The sequence below is a fragment of the Theropithecus gelada genome, chromosome 2 (genome assembly GCF_003255815.1).
Source record: "Theropithecus gelada isolate Dixy chromosome 2, Tgel_1.0, whole genome shotgun sequence".
Classification (NCBI taxonomy): Eukaryota; Metazoa; Chordata; class Mammalia; order Primates; family Cercopithecidae; genus Theropithecus; species Theropithecus gelada.
Window position 1 is genome coordinate 141015461 of NC_037669.1, and position 21981 is coordinate 141037441.

Below are 21981 nucleotides of genomic sequence, written 5' to 3' on the forward strand. Positions count from 1 at the left end.
CTTTAAACGTTCTTTATTATGAATTTCCCCTCCATAAATTATTTTATAACCATGGACCAAATAGCAGTCACACCTTTCAACCAAAAGGCAAAATGAAATGTTGATGCAGTAACATCAATAAAAAGGCAGACAACCAAAAGGACTGTCAAGGGGAAATGACAGGGTAACGTACCCAGCCATTCTTTTAACTGAGTTCACATTCCAAGAATGTGCAAAAACAACCTTTGCCTTCAAATCATTTCCAAACATGTATTCTCCATTTCACTAAAGAGAAAAAAACAAGGCAGAATTTAAGTAATACAGAAACAGTAACATGGAAACCGTATGTCTACATTTCACTTTAAAACTACACTGCCTATTCACAACAGTCACTCTCAGATTTAAAGCTACCAATCTCGGAGCACGGAAAAAAATCTTCGGGCTAATCCAGGTGGGAAAGAGAATTATGTGCAAAAAAAAAAAAAAAAAAAAAAATTATTTTCTTTCAAAACATAACCCTGAAGCACAACGGCTGCAGAGATAGGGCTGAATTTGGAGTTGCACAGGCTGTGGCAGAAATGACTGATCATAAAAATCTTTCAGATATAAACTATTTTGATGTAAGAGCATCCTAAATTCACATTCCAGAGGCTGAAAACTCCATCAGGAAGGTTAGAACTGTGGTACACTGGGTGTTCTACCACCCAATGGCATGCAAATTCAAATGGTTACAAATACTAAATGGGAAGGAGGCCTGGACTGACCTGATGGCCTCCATTGTAATCACTGTCCCTAACACTTTCATTGTAAGAAGCATAATTAAGAGCTGGGATGCCAGGGTCTAACTGTGCAGGTTTGAGCCGGCCTTAATTTCTCTGCACCACAGTTTCCCCATCTGTAAGAGGCAGAATCTCCTGCATCTCATGGCTTGTTTGTTTTAACAAAAACAAGTCCTCAGTCCTGTGCGCCTGGCTGTGGCAGTGACCATCAACCCCAACATTCGCTTTCCCCTTCCTCATTAGTTCCAAATGGCTTCCATGCTACACTGAAAAAGCACATTTTAAAAACGCTAAATATTCAAAGAAAATATTTCTACTGAAATACTATTTTTTGGGGTTTCTTTTTGGTTTTTTTTTTTTTTTTTTTGAGACGGAGTCTGGCTCTGTCGCCCGGGCTGGAGTGCAGTGGCCGGATCTCAGCTCACTGCAAGCTCCGCCCCCCGGGTTTACGCCATTCTCCTGCCTCAGCCTCCCGAGTAGCTGGGACTACAGGCGCCCGCCGCCTCGCCCGGCTAGTTTTTTGTATTTTTTAGTAGAGACGGGGTTTCACCGTGTTCGCCAGGATGGTCTCGATCTCCTGACCTCGTGATCCGCCCGTCTCGGCCTCCCAAAGTGCTGGAATTACAGGCTTGAGCCACCGCGCCCGGCCTGAAATACTGTTGTTTGGTATTTGTGTTCAATAAAATCAAAAGCACGTTTTGTATGGATAGGAGAGACTACAGAAAATATTTTCTTTCTTAATAACTTGGAGGACAACTTAGCTTTAATTTTTATTTTACACATACAAAATATCCATGAAATACTCATAAGTAATGAACAGATTATTTATTAAACAAACAGCACTGCCATGACCAAGGTAAGGGAAAAATAACTTCGCCTCACTTCTTCCCGCTTGGGGGCGTGTTAGTGATGACATGCAACTTCCTGGAACACTAAATACAGTCACAAACACTTGTCCTCAATGAAACAGATAGAAAAAGTGGCTTCTAGAAAATCAAATGAAACTCGTATAAAAAAATGAAAAATACACGTATTTCCACTGTGAATAAACTTCCACACAAAGCCAGGTTGCCCAAGCTCATTCTCAAGAGGAGGAATATGATTCATCTCTCCATTAAAAGATTAATTCTCACTATTCTAAAAATTAAATATAACTCTGAGAACAAGGGCACTTTAGTGCTTTCACATTTGGCAATCCAGACACAGAAACTGTGGCCTGAGTAGATTTTTAAGTATAATTGTTTGTACTTTTCAATTTTGTCTACAACTTTAAAGTGAACCAGGGAAGTAAACATATAAAGAGACCTACCTAAAAAAAGCAAAACAGAAACTCTGTCAAAAATCTTTCATCCCAGTTTTTCTCCATGCCATGGTAAAATCATTCACCACTGTTTGCAATCAACTGCACCCATCTCTAAATTCTCTCCCTTTCACCCCCTCTACCCTCCAGTGAATGTAAGCCCTGATCACTTCTCACTTACTTGTCTGCAAATATGTCTTTTCTACAAGTATGTTCTTCAGTGAGTCCTGTACAACACTGAAGCATACATATCTTAAAAGAAAGATCCTTTCCTAGCACTATGATGATGAAGTTCACAGTGGTTCTTAACATAAAATGTTTGAGAAACATTTGCTTTTTCCCTCCTACTTTATAATTTATGGTCCTCACTGGCAAAAATAAAAATTAAATGAATTTGGGGGGATGTCAGAATACCTGAAACGTGACCAATATCATCATAAGCATCTTTACATTTTTTTCAAAAGTCTCCGTAGACTTTCCCTAAATTCTCCCTAGCTAGATACTTCTCATTTCATCTTTTGAGAGATTTTTCTTTTTAAAAACTAATACCAAGGGATTAATTTTAGATCCTGGAAAGGTATCTTCTTTTTTCTTATCTAGAAAACTGACCAAGTATTATTAAAAGAAACCAAAGCACCTACCAAGCCAACAAAGCATTAGAAGAAACCAGACCCTAACTAACCAGGCAATGGCTTTGCATTTACACATCAACTTCGAACCAGAAAATGTAAAACTCTTGAAAATATGTTTGTTAGGTTCCCCACTGTGCTAGCCTTCTTTCAAACATTCAACAAACACTTGTTCAGCCACAGACACAATGAACATTTAACCAAACAACTTAAATACACACTGTAGGGTTCCTTTACACACAATCTATTAATTACTAAATACTATTTCAATCCATTAAGCTGTTTGAGTCAAATAGACAAATACTAACTACAAGCCTAATCTCATAAATTGAAAATATATACAATATATTCTTCAATGAAAAATTATAAACTACAAAATAGTAGCAATAACATTTAAGTGGAAATAATCATAGAAAAAATTTAAAACTTATGTACCAAAAATATTAACAGTAATTATCTCTCTGCATGTTCCTTCTTTATTTCTATTTCCAGATTTTTCTATAATGAACACAAAATAACATAAATAAAACATACATTAGCAGACTCTGTAAAATACATTTTTGTTTACTTTTTTTTAATAATAGGTGTCTCAGCAGGTATTAAACAGCGCAACTATTTTTTCAATTTTAACTTTGAAATGCTGTGTTACTATGTATACTGAAGAAATAATTGCATAAACAGCTTATATCTTTAATTATTAATCCCCATCAAGGCATAAAGAGTGATATTCTTTGAAATCATTATGATACAGAACACATCTTGGATACTTTAAAAAAAGGTTAGGTACTAAAATAGACAAATGAAGATCTTTTCTCTAAAAAATATGACAAGTAAATTGCTTAAGAAAGCATACATGAAATTGTATATATTTAAAAAACTTCTTTAGGAGAACTTCATAAAGTTAAACTACTTGCAAACCACAGTTTCATCTACGTCAATATGCAACATTTTAAAACCACACAAAAAGGAAAGGAAATTTTTAGTAAAGCCAGCAGCCTGCAATGGGGCTGCTACTGCTGCGGCTAACCAAACAGCTCCTGCTTCTCTGAAGACTTGCAGCAAGGCCTGCTGAGGCTCACGGAAGATAGCCCCAGGTATGTCTTTTTAAACACTTAATATACTCAAATGCTTTTCCATGGAAAACAAAATTGTGATTTTCAGTATTTAAGGCTTATAAGTAGAAAAAGCCAAGCTGTATAAGAAAGCATCAATTTTTAGGACCTCTAAATAGGTCCTAGCTGTGAATGACCCTATAATTTTCTTGTATCTGATGAACCCATTCATCTGTCTCCAAAAGACAGGATAACTGACACCAGATTGAATACCTGAGCGAGCATAACTATTCAGTAACTCAATGTTATAACTGAGTGGATAGAGGCCATGTTGTAGATCTTCACAACGGGAACAACAGGCTTTAAGATGACTTTCCTCTACAAACATTACAATAGGTGATTTCAAGAAAATTCCACTGCAACTCCCATAGAAAATCTAATAAACTTTTATTTTGTTTTTCTTTTGTTTTGTTTTTGAGGAGTCTCGCATTTTCACCCAGGCTGGAGAGCAGTGGTATGATCTCGGCTCACTGCAACCTCCACATACTGGGTTCAAGCGATTCTCCCGCCTCAGCCTCCTGAGTAGCTGGGATTACAGGTGCCCGCCACCGCCTGTAATGGTGGTGGCTAATTTTTGTATTTTTAGTAGAAACAGGGTTTCACCATGTTGACCAGGCTGGTCTCGAATTCCTGACCTCAAGTGATCCACCCACCTCGGCCCCCCAAAGTGCTGGGATTACAGGCATGACCCACTGTGCCCAGCCAGTTTATTTATTTTCTAAGCAATGGGCACTCTATCCAAACTACAGAGACAGTTAAAATCTTGTATTGTTGTTGTTGGACTACCTCTGAGTATCTCACATTTTCACTGGTAAGTAACTGTCTGGTAAAATATTTAATAAGCACTTAATTCTCAAACTTGTGACACAGAACACAGGATGTTATTATACAATAGTTTAACCTCTAATTTACATAAGCAAAAATTTTAAATAAACAGATTTGTTTTTCACTGCAATTTAGAAAAAAGGTCATAAACACAAATGTGAGAAATGTGAGATGTTCCATGATTCTTGAGAATTATTGAATGATTAGTTATTCATTTCAAATAAATTATTCATGTACGGTGAATACGTATAGTCAGTTCTAGTTACAGAGAAAATTAATAAAAAGAAATTACTCTAATTCTTCTCTTTACCATATAAGTCTCATTGACACAATAATCTTATTTTATAGTTGTGTAAGCAATGGAGCACTTAAAGAAACACATTATGTTACTATTATTATGTAATATTTGAAATAAAAGTACATAAGCCAAAATCCTAGGGCCTTAGAAAGTAGCAATAAGCAAAGATGTGACACAATATCAATGCACACAAATACTAATTTTTCACATAAAGAAGAAAAGTATGTTCAAAATTCCAAGGTGCAAATAAATGGTAACTATCAAAATTCATGGTCGCCAAGGACATCAGTAAAGCCTGGAGTAGCTTTCAGATGTGAGAAGCTTCCTGAAGGCTCTGGAATAAGCAGGATTCAGGAATAGTAAGGATAAAGACAGAGAGCTTAGACGATCACCAGTAAGAGCAGATCCTAGTCCTGCCTGAACATGCTGTGAAAGCTTGAGGAACACACCAGTGCCAGCCCTCAATCTCCTCAACTGACTTGGGGATTAGACTACAGGCTATCAATAAAGTTTCCATCCATCCTTAAAATCCTATGACTCCAAAATTTCTATCACATGCAGAAGTATAAAGGCAGGAAGGAACTGTACACAGAACAGTAGAGACCCCACCAATCCCAATCTTAATCTGGGATTAAGAGATAGTAGACATGGTAGAGAGAAACTAGGTTATGGAAGCTTTGAGAGCAAAGTTGGTTTAAACTTATTGGATAGGGCCTAGGTTTTGTTTTTAAATGTGCGTGTGTGTGTGTGTGTGTGTGTGTGTGTGTGTGTGTGTGTTTACGGTGTGCATGTGCGTGGCTGTATGCATAAAACATCAAAATACATGAAAAGCCCAAACTTATTTTCTTAGTATTTTGGTAAAAAGGTAAAAATGAATAGTTTATTTCAGCTTTATTACATAAAAATTGTTTAGAACATAGCTCCTGCCCACATAGTAAGCCCTTAGTAAAGCCTGGCAGATATAATCATCATCATCATCATCACTATCATCAACTTACTATTGTTATTGAGGCAGTGTTTTGGAGTGGTTTTGAATGTGATTCTGAGATCAGACTGACTGAGTTGGAATCCTGGCTTTGTATCTTACCAGTTACGTAACCTCGGGTAAGTAACCCCATTATGCCTCAGTTTCCTCATCTATAAAGCAGGGACAATAACAACACCTAGCTTATGGAAATGATAAGAAGTTAAATAAGTACATGCAAAGTATTTGGCATAATGCCAGACACAAACCAACTGCTTAATTATTTTCACCAAGTTTGGTAAAGAATTACATTATTCATGGACTCTAACATGCTAACTCAGGTAGGGAAAGAGAAAGGGCATGTAGCCTTTAAGCAGCACTTGAATTTAGAAAGCTTTGTGTACATCTGCCTTATTCATCTGTTTGCATACATTGTTTCATTACAAATGCACACAAAGGATCATTAACTAATTGGGGAAATTAAAATTTAGAAAGACGTCAGAAGTTTTATTCTCTTATTAAAGGGCTCTTACAGAGTAGCTGATCTGGCCTTCTATGTTGGTCACTATAACTTACTATTTGCTACTTTTAAAAAGGTTATATTATAGCATAAAATTTTTTCTTGCTAAAATACAAAAATAATCTTGAGGTCTTTAAAACAAAAGAACATTGTTTAATATGCAAAAGGAGGACCCACACCAACAGGCAGCACCAGAAAGGTTACTAATGTACCCTTAGCTCTAAGCATGTGAGTTTGAATAGACCAGGTCAAAGGGAGCCCTATCAGTTTAAACCCACTCAATGTTCCAGATTTGGGAGGGACATGACAAGACTTCACTGTCATTATCAGTGGTGATCACAGTAGTTCTAAGGGTATGTCTTATGCTTCTGGGCTTTTAACTGCTTCAAAACCCACAATGAAAGAAAAAAAAAAAAAAAAAAAAAACTCAAGTGTTGAAGTCACATGTTTTGATAGTAATATAAATAAATCTTTCTCCATGGATTTTGTAATGAATGAACTTACAAACTTACATCCATGTTCTGGTAACTGTGGTTCTTTTTGTGTGTGTTTTTTGTTTTTTGGTTTTTTTTTGAGACAGAGTCTCACGACCAGGCTGGAGACAATTTTCCATCAACTCCTTACTTCCCCGGTCAGCTTGTGTTCTCCCAGCCTTAGGAGCTACATGAATCTATGGAAAACAAAAAACAAAACAAGAAAAAAAGCCTCTTCAGGCCCAACCACAACCCTAGTTTCCTCTCTCTACTTCTCAGAATCTCAGTTCACTTATCTCCTCTGCAAACTAACTTCCAACCCAACTGGTAACAAGAACTACCGGAATGGAAAAACCTGAGGTTGAAAATATCCCTACCAAAAGCAAACCTGCATGGGATTTCCTGAAAGTCACAAAATCAGACAATGGAAAACCCAGGCATCTTCACAATCTAGTATGTTCTCACCAGGCCACATGGTCTGGCAAGTTCACCACTAAAATTCTAAAAACTAGAAATACAATGGTATTATGAAGACAAATGTCTTTTAAAGAAAATAGCTGGGCCGGGCGCGGTGGCTCACGCCTGTAATCCCAGCACTTTGGGAGGCCGAGGCGGGCGGATCACAAGGTCAGGAGATCGACACCACAGTGAAACCCCGTCTCTACTAAAAATACAAAAAAAAATTAGCCGGGCGCGGTGGTGGGCGCCTGTAGTCCCAGCTACTCAGGAGGCTGAGGCAGGAGAATGGCGTGAACCCGGGAGGCGGAGCTTGCAGTGAGCCGAGATTGCGCCACTGCACTCCAGCCTGGGCGACAGCGCGAGACTCCGTCTCAAAAAAAAAAAAAAAAAAAAAAGAAAATAGCTGCTAATTTTAATTACTAACCTCCCTTTCCTTGTTTATTTTACAGAGTCTTAGAAGTCATCCTTACTTTCCCTCAAGATGACAAACAGTTCATTCTTTTGCCCAGTTTATAAAGATCTGGAGCCATTCACATATTTTTTTTATTTAGTTTTCCTTGTTGGAATTATTGGAAGTTGTTTTGCAACCTGGGCTTTTATACAGAAGAATACGAATCACAGGTGTGTGAGCATCTACTTAATTAATTTGCTTACAGCTGATTTCCTGCTTACTCTGGCATTACCGGTGAAAATTGTTGTTGACTTGGGTGTGGCACCTTGGAAACTGAAGATATTCCACTGCCAAGTAACAGCCTGCCTCATCTATATCAATATGTACTTATCAATTATCTTCTTAGCATTTGTCAGCATTGATCGCTGTCTTCAGTTGACACACAGCTGCAAGATCTACCGAATACAAGAACCTGGATTTGCCAAAATGATATCAACGGTTGTGTGGCTAATGGTCCTTCTCATAATGGTGCCAAATATGATGATTCCCATCAAAGACATCAAGGAAAAGTCAAATGTGGGTTGTATGGAGTTTAAAAAGGAATTTGGAAGAAATTGGCATTTGCTGACAAATTTCATATGTGTAGCAATATTTTTAAATTTCTCAGCCATCATTTTAATATCCAATTGCCTTGTAATTCGACAGCTCTACAGAAACAAAGATAATGAAAATTATCCAAATGTGAAAAAGGCTCTCATCAACATACTTTTAGTGACCACGGGCTACATCATATGCTTTGTTCCTTACCACATTGTCCGAATCCCATACACCCTCAGCCAGACAGAAGTCATAACTGATTGCTCAACCAGGATTTCACTCTTCAAAGCCAAAGAGGCTACACTGCTCCTGGCTGTGTCGAACCTGTGCTTTGATCCTATCCTGTACTATCATCTCTCAAAAGCATTTCGCTCAAAGGTCACTGAGACTTTTGCCTCACCTAAAGAGACCAAGGCTCAGAAAGAAAACTTAAGATGTGAAAATAATGCATAAAAGACAGCATTTTTTGTGCTACCAATTCTGCCTTACTGGACCGTAAAATTAAATACAGCTTTGAAAGAGGGGGAGAAAAAAAAAGTAAGAAAAAATACAATTAGCTAGCAAATATGGACAGGTTTACTTAGAAATCCTGTTTCTAAATGCAAGTCAAGCTTTATTGTTAGGCTTGTTGTTACTCATTAACCCAAATATTTGTACAAAAAACTAAAGAGTCTCATTGAACGAATGTAAAATCCTGCAATATCCTTGAAATCCAAAAGAGGCCCATGACATAGACCCAAAGGTATTCATGAGTTATTCATTTAAATGCCTGGAACTGACTTCTTGATAAAAATATAAAAAATAATTTCCATGTAAGTTACCAGAAAGCCCACCAGCAACTTAATTTTAAAGCCTTTCAGATTACTTTAAAAAATGCAGCTTACATAAAACTACTTATGCCTATTTTATTTCTAATCCATCACTTCAAAAGATGGTAGTCTTTCAGCTCATTACTCCTTCATTTTTTAATGTCTCATTTTTTTCTAACACAATCAAAAACTTTTATTTATAAAAAGTCTTGAAAAATACAGACAATCTTTAATGTATTATTTGTACTTATATTCTATCTATAGGTTACAATAAAGGCTTCCTGATGTTAGTAATAATAAATTTAGTGACTTCTCATTTCTATTTTGAATAATACGAAACAGAGACCCTAGAATATTTCAGAGGGAGTTAAGTTATACTAATTACTGAAACTAGTGTTTTTGGAACTAGAAAATCACATCGATAGCACATCAATGGTAAAACAGCACCAGTCAGATGGTCTTTATAAAACAGATACACTGACTTCACATAGCAAGGCCATGTTAGGAATGTAGCATGGGCTGAGCTACTTAGCGCTGCCCAGGTCCAGAAAGATGAGCCTGACTCCATGTAGGGCCCCAGTTTAAAGTACAGGTGACTCCAGCCGGGTGTGGTGGCTCACACACTTTGGGAGGCTGAGGTGGGCGGATCACTTGAGGTCAAGGGTTAGAGATTAGCCTGGCCAACATGGTGAAACCCCGTCTCTACTAAAAATACAAAATTTAGCCTTGCGTGATAGTGCATGCCTGTAATCCCAGCTACTCGGGAGGCTGAGGCAGGAGAATCACTTAAACCTGGGAGACAGAGGTTGCATTGAGCTAAGATTGCCCCACTGCACTCCAGCCTGGGCAAAAAGAGTGAGACTCTGTCTCAAAAATCAATCAATCAATCAACCAATCAATCAATCAATAACGATAAAGTATAAGGTGACTCCAGCTCTCAGAGTCACAACTCTGATCAAATTCTCTCCACTGCTGGTGATGCAGAAAGAATACACAGCATTAAATAAAAGACTTGTTAGGAAAAAGAATATTGGAAAAATTTAGATAACCATACATGATGACTTTGTGTTTTTTATTTCATTAGTAAAATAAGCCCATATAAAAACAGCTGGTAAATCCATTTGCATTAGCTGCAATGATTAAAAAATGGTGTTCCTGGAAGCTAGGAAAACGAGTTTGATTCCAAACTCATTTTTGCATTTCACAAATTATTTTCTAAAGCTTGAAAATCCTATCTACAATTCCATAAATATATTCTGACTCTGAAGTGAATAATAAATGAGAAAATACATAAAGTGCCTATTATAAAACATACAACAAGATAATGCTATACAATTCTAGCTAGCTAATGGTAATGACAGAAACTCCAGCAGCCTCACACATCTGACACAGTGTAAATGACTTACCTCAGCTGCAGGCTGATAGAATGCCTATCCACTAGAACCTGTGTTTGCTGGTAGTCTAGGAAACATGGTTCACTAATGGGCAGATCAAGTATTATTCACAGAATAGCATCATGAAACTACTTTATTTTTCTGAATCTTTGGTCAAGCCTCCTTTAATCCTCTTCTCCTTGGTCTTCACTTAGTAGGGCCCCATATGAGATACGGGGAGATAGAAAACACTTTTCTTAACTATATTTTTATAGTTTCCTTACATGCATGAGAAGCTAGTCAGATTTTCTCTCTTCATTAAGGGAAAAATAACAGACAGTAGCATTCCTAATGTCAGTGTTATATTAGCATATCCTTTGGCTTCTTCTGAATTGCACTCATGGTAACAGGGAGTTTAGGGCAACCGGTGGTGGAAAGCTATTAAAAAATGTATCCTACAATATCAGTTGTCTAGCAGTTCTTTCACAAATTGTTATAGTTAAATTATCTCATGATTCATTATGACACGTGGTCACTGAAAATCATTTAAGCTCTTTCTTCCAAGGAAGCAGAATGTTAAATGCAGGTAAAGGCTGTAAAACCAAGGTCACGGGAACAACAGAATAAAGAAGCTGAGGCTTAGTTAGGGTCCTGCTCTGACACCCAGACACCTGGGAGAGAGACCTGCAAAGCTCCGTTTACCCAAGAAAGGAACACATAGCCCTCAACCATTCAACCAGTTTCAACCCTTTTCAACATTTTGCCGTCTTTGCTTAATTTATCATCCCCCCCTTTATTCTTTCTTTTAAATAAATTTTTATTTCCAATTTACAGAGAAGTTGCAAAATAGTACACAGAGTTCCATACCCATTCAGCCAGTTTCCTCTAATGTAAATGACTTAAGAGAACCACAGTACATTTGTTGAAACTAAGAAGTTAACATTGGTATATTACTATTAAATAAACTCTGGATGTTAATATCGTCCCCCTTTTTTACCCTGAATATTTTAAAAACAAATCCCAGACATGATAGTTCATCTATAAATTCTTTAGGATACATCTCTAAAATATAAGGCTACCCTTTCTGCTCCCCTAAATAAACCGTGAGGTTATTCCATTATAATGTAAATGAATAATGTCTATAGGTAACAGTTGAAAATTATAGATATTATTCAGGCAGTGATAAATGACATCCCTGGACATAGAAAAATTAACAAAACACAGATTGTTAATTGTAATACGGAAAAAAACATGGGTTTGATAATTTGACAAGTTTTGAAATGGCCCTGGACATAGAAAAATTATAAAAAAAGAGACTTTTAACGGTAATAAGAAAAAAATATATGGGTTTGGTAATTTTGAAAGTCATTTCAGGAGATATTCCAAAATACCAAAATAAATAAATAAATAAACAAACAAACAGAATACTTAAGTTTTGCAGATCAAAACTCCTAGAAGATACCCAGGAAATAACATAATACACCTACATTTACTTTTGTTTGTTTGTTTTGAGACAGAGTCTCGATCTGTTGCTCAGATTGGAGTGCAGGGGTGATCTCGGCTCACTGCAAGGTCCGCCTCCCGGGTTCACGCCATTCTCCTGCCTCAGCCTCCCGAGTAGCTGGGACTACAGGCACCCACCACCACGCCTGGCTAATGTTTTGTATTTTTAGCAGATACAGGGTTTCACCATGTTAGCCAGAATGGTCTCGATCTCCTGACCTCGTAATCTGCCCACCTCGGCCTCCCAAAGTGTTGGGATTATAGGCGTGAGCCCCGCTCCTGACCCAATTATGCTTTTTATATGTAAAAGTAACACTCAATGAAAAAAAATGACTCACTGAAATTGCACTTAAAATAAAAATCCAGAAAAAAAGTTAGTGAACCCAAGAATAAACTTTTTTCAAATTTTGACCCAATTTTTATTTCTAATATTAAGAAACCAATTTTGTTACCCTTTAGAATAAAGCACATCACTTTGCTAAGACTCAAACGGTAAACTTCCTGCCAAGCATTTCCCATTTGCTATACAATTCTTAAATTCAACCAGTCCAAATCCGAGCCTATCTTGTATAAGCCTCTATGAAGTCTTACCCAATTTTTCAACTAAAATGCTCTAGTTCTCTCCAATACTCATTCTTTGAGAGTGGAAGGTGCCCAGAAATATCAACTGGCTCACCTTCCAGTGAGAATTTGAGTTTTTACTCAATTATTGCACATATTTGAGAGCTTGCCATTTATAGTTGTTTGTCTCCCATTTTTCCTATGCCTCACAATTCTTACTGACTAGAAGTACCTACCGTAAGACAGTGTACATAAAAGTTACTCAGTAAATTTTCTTTCAAATTAAAACACATTTAGGCCTGGCACAGTGGCTCACACCTGTAATCCCAGCACTTTGAGAGGCCGAGGCGGGCGGATCACCTGAAGTCAGGAGTTTGAGACCAGCCTGCCCAAAATGGTGAAACCCTGTCTCTACTAAAAATACAAAACATTAGCCAGGCATGGTGGTGGGTGCCTGTAATTCCAGCTACTAGGGAGGCTGAAGCAGGAGAATCACTTGAACCTGGGAGGCAGAGATTGTGGTGAGCCAAGATCGCATCACTGTACTCCAGCCTGGGCAACAGAAGCAGAACTCCGTCCCAAAAAAAAAAGGAAAGAAAAAAAAAAAACACATTTAGACATCACCTCCAGTGACTCAAATGCTCTTTAATAAAAGGATACTAATATAGAAAATTTCCTTTTCTAAATCTAATTAGCCACTAATATCACTACAAATTTGGACAACATCAGTACATAAGCTTAAGATCAGAATTAGAACAGCGGCAGGAGCAAATGCAAAAAATTCACCTGCTATCATTATGTATTAGTCAAGAAAATAGTTGAATAATCTGACATTCAACAGTTATTGATCTTATAATAAAATAATCAGGGTGTAGATTAACTGAAGCAATGACTTACCAGAGGTATAGGAAAATGTGTTGCATACTGTAAGTGGCGAAGGAGGTCGTAATTAGATGGAAAAATTAATTCCCTTGGCTTTTCCCTCTTCACCAACTTCTCACAATTAACTGACATTCTTCTGCCCAAGGAAGTGTTGGCATTCTCACAGGACTCTCCAGGCATAGGAGAAAAAATCTAAGTCATGTAAAACAAATGTTGGAGATTGTAAATGAAAGCAAGCAAAACCAAACCACAGTGCTACATACCAAAACACACATATAAGACACTTATACACCTTTTCCTACTTCATCACTGAGCAAAAAATATGAAGAAATTTTGTTAATTTCCACAAAATTCATATTCAGATCAGTACGAATCTGTGATCAACCCCTCCATTTTGTAGATGAGAAAATAACAACCACACACATAAGAAATGTGTCTACACTACCTGGAAAGCTAAAGATAAAAGCAGAATTATGGGTAAGCGTTTTCCTCACAGGGCTACATTTCCTACAGAAACATATACATAATAATAAACTAGTAAGACTAATGAATAATAGACATAAAGATTTTGGTCTGTACTCCAAACAGTATTTTTTTAAAGTTATATATTGTGATTCATGAGGAAGAACACATTATAATTATACTGAAATAAAGTAGAAGGATGTATAATAAGCCCAAAGCCACCAAAGCTATTATATAGAAGCTGAAGATACACATAGCAAATCTACATGGACTGTCATGGTGAAACTACATTCACACATTAATGAGATGATGATGACCTCAAAATGAACAAAAGAGTCAGACAGCCAACTAGGAGGACAGGAGTGTTAGAATTCACAGAGTAGGCCATGCAGCCAAAACTGAGGATGACCCAATTGTGTCAGATGATAATTGTACCAAAGGAGGAATATGGTAAGATTACATAACACAAACGCACAAGTCATTCTGAGAAACAGAAGGATCGAGACAGGCTGGGATGGGGGTGGGTTAATTCTTAACCGTCAATAAGAATCAAAGATTGAACCTACTGGAAATTCCGAACCAAAGTCAGTTTTAAAGTCACTCTTGTCTACTTCATCAAAAATGTTAGTGGTTCCTGAGTCAATGCCCATATGCGCCATAATACTCTGTTCCTGATAATCGCCAGAGAAAGAAAGTAACATAGTAAGTTTTGGAGTTCATCAAGAAACTGAAGCTAAAACATGACAGTGGGATTTTTAACCATCTCTGTCTTTTGTTCCCCATATTGTTTTCTTCCCCGCAAACTCAAGGAAGCTTTAAGACATGCCTTGCTTTGAACAGTCACATTCTTTTCCCTCATGATGAGAAAATTTAACTTCCATGATATTTTAAGAGAAGAGCACACAAACATCCTGATTAAAAACAAGTGTTCATAATTTCCTTCCTTGGGCTATTTCCCATCACATACTTTAACCAACTCTTCTTATTAAGAAAAATATAAGACTATATCTGAGATACAAGACACTTTAATATCTATAGAATAGAAAAGAAAAAGCAGGAGGATAGAAAACATGTAAACAGGTCAAAGAACTTCAGTTTTTAGCCTTGTAATTTCTACTGTCAATAAGGTAAGAAAAGTGTTTAAATATTTTTAAGCCGACACCATTTTGAAAATAAATCTTAACAGTATGAACTATGAATCCATGTTTGCAATTCTACTACCAGGTTTTTAATTATAAGTATAGCTACTGTTTTTCTTAAAAATAATGGTATATTGCCTATACTGTCAGGGTATTCTTTTTTTTTTTTTTTTGAGACAGTTTTGCTCCTGTTGCCCAGGCTGGAGTGCAATGGCGCAATCTCAGCTCACTTCAACCTCCGCCTCCCAGATTCAAGCAGTTCTCCTGCCTCAGCCTCCCGAGTAGCTGGGACTACAGGCACACGCCACCACGCCCAGCTAATTTTGTATTTTTGGTACAGACAGGGTTTCTCCATGTTGGTCAGGTTGGTCTCAAACTCCTGACCTCAGGTGATATGCCCGCTTCAGTCTCCCAAAGTGCTGGGATTATAAGCATGAGCCACCATGCCTGGCCTAAACTGCCAGTTTTTAAGCAATTGTCACAAGTTCTCGTCATTTTCTACAACTTCCCATCACCACCTCCACCTTTTTTGCCTTGAAAATTTCAGTAAGTATCTGGAACAATATCCAAAATATCCAATATACCAGAATTTGGCAGAAAATTATAAAGTCATGCTCATAGCATAAAATAATTTGTTGAAAAGGTCACTTCTATAACATTTGAGAAATAGAGATTAAATTTTTAATTAAGTGAAATGAAAATATGTGTTGTGACTAACACAGAATTTCCCATTATGAATAAAAGAGTGATATAAGTAATGAATGCTACATTAGGGAAAAGATGATTCTTAGAATGAAAACTCAGCTGACACTTAAAGGTCAAAACGAGTCCAGTTTTGAGATACGATGTTAAAGAAAAACTAGAGATTAGAAACATCTAGAACTGAAAGTACATAATTTCAATCCTATGAAAAATCCTGTCAAATATTTTCATTCCAGTTTTATAGCATCCAAAGGGAAATTCTGGAAGACATAAGAAGCTACAGTGTAAATATCTTTCCCGTTTGAGATGTAGAGATAAATAACCACTGGGGCAAAAGAATACAACAAAAAGCCATCACTCTTCTACTACTATGTGACCCATCTGAATGTGATTCCCAGTAGAGTTTAGTTTTTGGGAAAGCGGGGCATCGTATCCAGGGCCGTACCTCCATTTTCACATCATGGTCCTTTGAATAGTGTTCGTCTGCATTTTCCCCTGCTGGTGACCGCGGTCGGGTTGAGGCAGTGACTGACAGATCTCCTCGAGATATGAGGGTACACATGTATGCGTCATGGGAGAAGACGTCATGGCGGATGAACTCGCAGAAGAGCAGCACCAGGTTCACAAATTCCACCTTTTCACATTCACTGTTTGGGTCAGCTATAGAGAAACAAATTCAATCAAGAATTCCTTGACTAGGTGACAGAAAAATAACTAATTACTAAGGTTTAATATTTTCATTACTTTTCACAATCAATCTTTTTGGGGAAAAAAAGATCTATTGGAAGATTTACTGAGGCACTAGAATTTTGGGCAGAACTGACAGGCAGGTTTTGATTGTCCCACTATAACTGAAAAACATCCAGTATGGTAAACGTGATTACAAGTTTAAAGATAGTAGCCCTGGCCAGGTGCGGTGGCTCACGCCTGTAATCCCAGCACTTTGGGAGGCCAAGGTAGACAGATCACCCGAGGTCAGGAGTTCGAGACCAGCCTGGCCAACGTGGTGAAACCCCGTCTCTACCAAAAATACAAAAATTGGCAGGGCACGGTGGCGGATGCCTGTAAGCCCAGCTACTTGGGAGGCTGAGGCAGGAGAATTGCCTAAACCCAGGAGGCGGAGGTTGCAGTGAGCCAAGATCACGCCACTGTACTCCAGCCTAGGTGACAAGAGCGAAACTCCGTATCAAAAAAAAAAAAAAAGATAGTAGTCCTTAATAGCCATTCAAGTATTAACGTAAACAAGCAAAATTTCAGGATCAGAAAAAAAGACACGAGGACTAGACTGCTGTCCTCTGGTTTTACTAATAGAACAGTCCATGATGGCTTTTTCTAGCTTGAGTGTGTCTGTGCAGTTGTGAGAATATGGGTGCACATTTTCAAAGGAAATTTTACAACTGAACCACAATTTAAATGGTGTTTGAAAAAATGTAAGCAGGATCCACTGAAAAGAAAAAGGAACAACTGAATAAAAAGAACACAAAGATGGAGCTCGGCAGATTATTTTTATTCATAAGTAGCCTATTTAACTCACATTATGACTTTCAATACTGTCACTGCACTCTAAAGTTTTGTGTCTATACCTTTAAGATAAGATTCAAAATTTTTAAGACTAACCTGCAAAGCTCAATCCTTGCAACCATCACATTCACAAACACCAAGAGGAGACACATTTATCCAAGGAAGCTTAAGCTCAGTTCCCTAAACCTTGAGCCTAAATGTTTCCTCTTGCTCCCTACCAAACTCAGTGATGAGCAGCCTCTCTCAGAGAACAGATCAGCTTTTTCTGACAGACAGTAAATGAGATGAACTAGCAAAGGCACAGGAGTAAGGAGTTTTTCCTAAAGAGAGAACAATAATGGGGAAGAAATGAGGCAAGCAAAGGGCAAATGTCTGTCTCCCCCAGGATACAAGGTAAGTTAGAACTGCTAACTTCATGCCTGACAATATACTTTCTGCTATCAGGGATCTCTTCTGTCCTTTCACTTTTCTGCTTCCTTTTCCAAGAATTACTCCTCCCTATATTCCAACCACTAGATTAGCTCCAGCGCTTGCTCTCCTTCTAGCCTAGAAGCCACCAAATAACTGAGAGCCACTTGTCTCAAAGAACCTCACCTGCAGGTCTCACTCAACCCAATATGAGGCCCCTCCTCAGAGGACTCAAAAGAGTACTGTTTGTTGTTGCTTTACCTCTTTCTTCACAAGCAACTTCCTCCTCCCCAACCTTTTTCTCCCCTTTCTATTGCTTTTTACTTTTGGCCATTTTTCTGTTGTCTATCTTAAGATCCTCCCTGCTGCATTTTGTCATATGAAAAATCTCAGAATAATATCAAGGCTATGAGCTTCATAGTTCACACAGTATTTCAAGTGTTCACCACAGTCTGAACCCACCGGGTGGCTGCTTCAGAAACCCTGAACTCCTCACTAAAAAGGCAGAAAAAGAGCTTGAGATGACATAAACATCCCAGAGAGTGTAGCGAAGCAGCCAGGCATCTATAAATTACTTCCTTGTACCATGTCTCTGGCTATAGAGTACTGTTGCTTGATTCCCCCCACCACCATATTTAAGAGCAGGAACTAGAAAATCAGAAATTTAGAAAACTACTAAAAAAGAGAAAATTCCAAATCACAATCAATATACAGACAAATGTCACAGGACCTTACTGCCTTACATGAAAGAGTGAGGTGACTTTTAAAAATTATTTTAAAGTCTTTGAAGCTTGACTGATTTTAAAATTGCCTAAAAGTCTCCATTAAAAAACATGCCACAAAATTTTGCTCAGTAAAACATACATTATATTCAGTGCCAAGAATATTAAATAAGATCCAAATTTTTAAAAAAGGAATCAGCTTTAAACAAAAAAATCAATCCCTTATTTAAGATCTAGAGGCAAAGAGCTTTCTGTACTTACACAAAGAGGGGGCCTGTGTATCTAAAAACCTTAACAGCACATTCTGGAAAACAGGCAAACTGGATCCAGCAAGAGAGGACGAAGAAATAGACTCCTTCTCATCTAAGACTTCTGATTCACCACATCTCTACAGATTAAAAATAAATAAGCAAAGTTAATTACAGAAGTATAGTCATAATGGATCATGAATTTGTTAATTTGTTACTAACATTTAAGTGCTCAGGTAAAACATGTAAAATTAATTGATATGTCTGTACCTATTTAAGGGACCATGCATCTCAGATGAATATAATTTCTAAAAGTTGGAAAAAACTACCCCAGAACGACTCAAATGATTTCAAAAAACACCCCTGAAAAACATTATTCATGTGAATTATAAACTCTGCACAGTATTCTATGAGTGCCCACTAAATATGGTACAACAAACTATTCATTATCCCTACGCAAAACTGCTAAAAATAATTTCAGGTTGTCTTCATTTTTAAATAGTTCATGTTTAACTGTATTCTCTCTGAAAAATATTGGGGCATATATTATTGAATTGTTTTTGTCAGAAGGGTTTACTTATTAGTGTGTCTGGAGAAACATGGTATCAAATGAGAATGCTAACATAATTCCCCTAAGAATATTCTTTCACTTACTCATCACATTCCACCAATAAGATCTCTCAGAGCCTTTGGGAATGTCCACAGTTCATGAAATACCTCTATGGAAGTTATTTAACTTCTATTTTCTTAAAGACAAAATTTACACAAGACCAGAACCTTGTTTTCTATTCTTTGTTATATTCCTTTGATAATTCCCATTTTCATTACTCTTTAATATCAAGAATATTAATTATGTTAAGAATATCATATTTTTCCAATCTCTCTCTCTTTGTGAAGGTCAAATTTTAAAGATGGTGATGTTTAACAAAAAATCAATTATTTTAAATATCCCTGAAATAATACACTTTTAGATATAGATACACTTAGGCTATTAAAATTACAGGGTAATCTATATGTGAACCTCTTCTGAAAGTGGAATGTGTATGTTTGTATGTCTGGAATAGAGGCAGGAGAAAAGTGGTGTAAAAAAAACACACAATACAGAAGGAGCAATGAAATGTTTGAGAAATTCCATTTTAGCTGCTGAAGTTTATGGACTGCAATTCACCACAGAATAGTCCAACTATTCATAATGTATGGAAGAAAAGCAATGAAAGGCTTTTCCTAACTTGTACACTGTACGATGGGTCATTTAGCTTACACCTGAACATCAGTATCTTCAAGTCCCAGTTTCAACAATATGATCTTCTGTTTTTGGTGAATACAACTTTCCTAACAGGAAGAAAAAAATGTCTATAAAATGTTCTTCCTATTTCATTTTTACTAGCTTCACAAGAAGGAGGTGTATTATCAGCAACACAGAGAGCCAGCTAAGGCTCATCCAGTCAAGGAACAAACATCTTCTGAGCATCTACTATGCAAGGAGCACTAGTCTGTGCCAAGGACCCAACACTGAACAAGATGAGTGAGCTTTCTCCTGTCCAGCTCACCTTCTAGAGGGGGAAGCTAGGTATGAAACAATAAGCAGATTAACTAGATGAATGTGCACTGCAACAAGGAAAGCGCAACAGTGACGTGAGAAAGAGTGCTTGAGGGGTAGACGCTGTTAACTTTGTTCACGCAGTGATGGAAGATCTTCCCAGGTGACACATGTTGAGCTAGGAATGCTGGAAAGGAAGGAACACTTCTTCAAACGGGAATGCCAGGAAGAGGCTGGCCATGCAGACTTGGGAACAGAGTCTGCCACCTAGAAGGAACAACAAGAGCAGAGGCCTCAAGGTGACACAGTGTGTTTTCCGTATTGAAGGGGTAGAAGTACCAAGGTGAATGGAGCTGTGACCCCGGGGAGAAGGGCACAAGATGAGGTGGAAAAGGCAGTTGAGGTGGCTCAGGAGATGCCACAAAGGCCAGTCAGGAGACACAGAGAGTATTAGTAAGGGGACAATGTGATCTATTTACATTTTGAAAACACTGGCAGTTGCTGTGTAGAGGAAGTAGAGAGATGAGGTAAGATGCCTCAAAGTTGCCAGGTGAGAGATGACAAGGACCCGGTCAGATGATATACACACATTCCCCATAGCCATCCCCGCTAACAGTCACAGGCAGAAAAGAAGGCCTGCTTAGAAAATTCCCCGCAATAAAAGCAATGTTGACGAACTTAGTTTTGCTTTCTCCCTTATAATTTACTTTCAAAGCTGTAATTGCTCTCTCTGGGACCAGAATATAATCTCAAAAGCAAAACAAATTGGTATTTATAATATCATAATCATAACTGCCTCAAGAAAGTATATCCAAATCCACTAAAATATGTAGTTGTAAATTTCATAAAAGTTGGTATGTCTTATACACATTTGCACATGTATATTGCACATGTGTATGTATGCTGTGTATATGCATATTTCAACATAGCAAAGAAACTTCTTTGTTCTAAATCAGATGCTAAAATTTTATAATTTTATCTTTGATTTACTTTTGTAGAGAGAGAGTCTCACTCTATCAACCAGGCTAGAGTACAGTGGCACCATCATAGCTCACTGCAGCCTCAAACTCCTGGGCTCAAGAGATTTTCCTGCGTTCTCCTCCCAAACCACTGGGATTATAACAGGTGTAAGCCATTGTGCCCAGGCTAAAGTTTTATTTTAAAAGACACCATTTTTAAATTAGTTCAGAATATAAATGGCTGCATCAATTTAGAGAGATTCTACTATGAGAATCTTCCTTATGTGAATTTTTACATCCTCCCTTTTTTCCTCAAGAGCAAAAGAATAACATAATGAGGGTATGAGAAAATGATCTTCCCCAAAACAGTATTTTTTACATTAGGGCATTCAACAAGCAGAAAGGAAATGGAACCTACCTCTGCCTCAATTTCTGCTTGCCTCTTCTCCAGGAGTTTTGCCACAGCCATGGCCCTGTGCTTGCCAGACCGTTTGCAGCTCACAGCCCATTCACATAACAGCGTCACCACAGCTTCATCGTTGGGCGCAACCTAATGACCAACAGAGAGGGGTACCAGCCACATCAAATGAAACATTCACCCAGCAGGAGTCAGGAAGCAAGCAAGGGAATATCTAATGCTTTAAAGCTTTCTTCCAGGTTTTATTATATAGCTTTAGGAAGCGCTTCCAAATCACTTTTAATTGAAATACAAAGAATAAACCTATACAAGGAAAGAAATCACTTACACTGAATCTGTGACAATTCCAAAAGAATCAGAGCTTCCCTGTGGATGCCTTCACTTACACAGGGACATAACCTAGCCCCA

At 37.6% G+C, this 21981-nt stretch overlaps 2 protein-coding genes across 2 annotated transcripts in view; one reads left to right on the plus strand and one right to left on the minus strand.

Annotated features, from left to right (window-relative positions):
• MED12L (mediator complex subunit 12 like) overlaps nucleotides 1-21981 on the minus strand; it is a 342999-nt gene that overhangs the window by 224111 nt on the left and 96907 nt on the right. Inside the window, exons 12-15 of the mRNA XM_025376276.1 lie at nucleotides 21574-21705; nucleotides 18670-18796; nucleotides 16203-16417; nucleotides 13470-13646 (exon numbers count right to left, since the gene is read on the minus strand). Coding sequence (XP_025232061.1) covers nucleotides 13470-13646; nucleotides 16203-16417; nucleotides 18670-18796; nucleotides 21574-21705 — 651 coding nt within the window. The remainder of the gene's footprint in view (nucleotides 1-13469; nucleotides 13647-16202; nucleotides 16418-18669; nucleotides 18797-21573; nucleotides 21706-21981) is intronic.
• On the plus strand, nucleotides 3684-9354 carry GPR171 (G protein-coupled receptor 171). Its single transcript, XM_025376283.1, has 3 exons — nucleotides 3684-3781; nucleotides 5938-6026; nucleotides 7788-9354. Exon 3 carries the CDS (start codon nucleotides 7820-7822, stop codon nucleotides 8777-8779), a length of 960 nt encoding a protein of 319 aa, XP_025232068.1. The 5' UTR covers nucleotides 3684-3781; nucleotides 5938-6026; nucleotides 7788-7819; the 3' UTR covers nucleotides 8780-9354.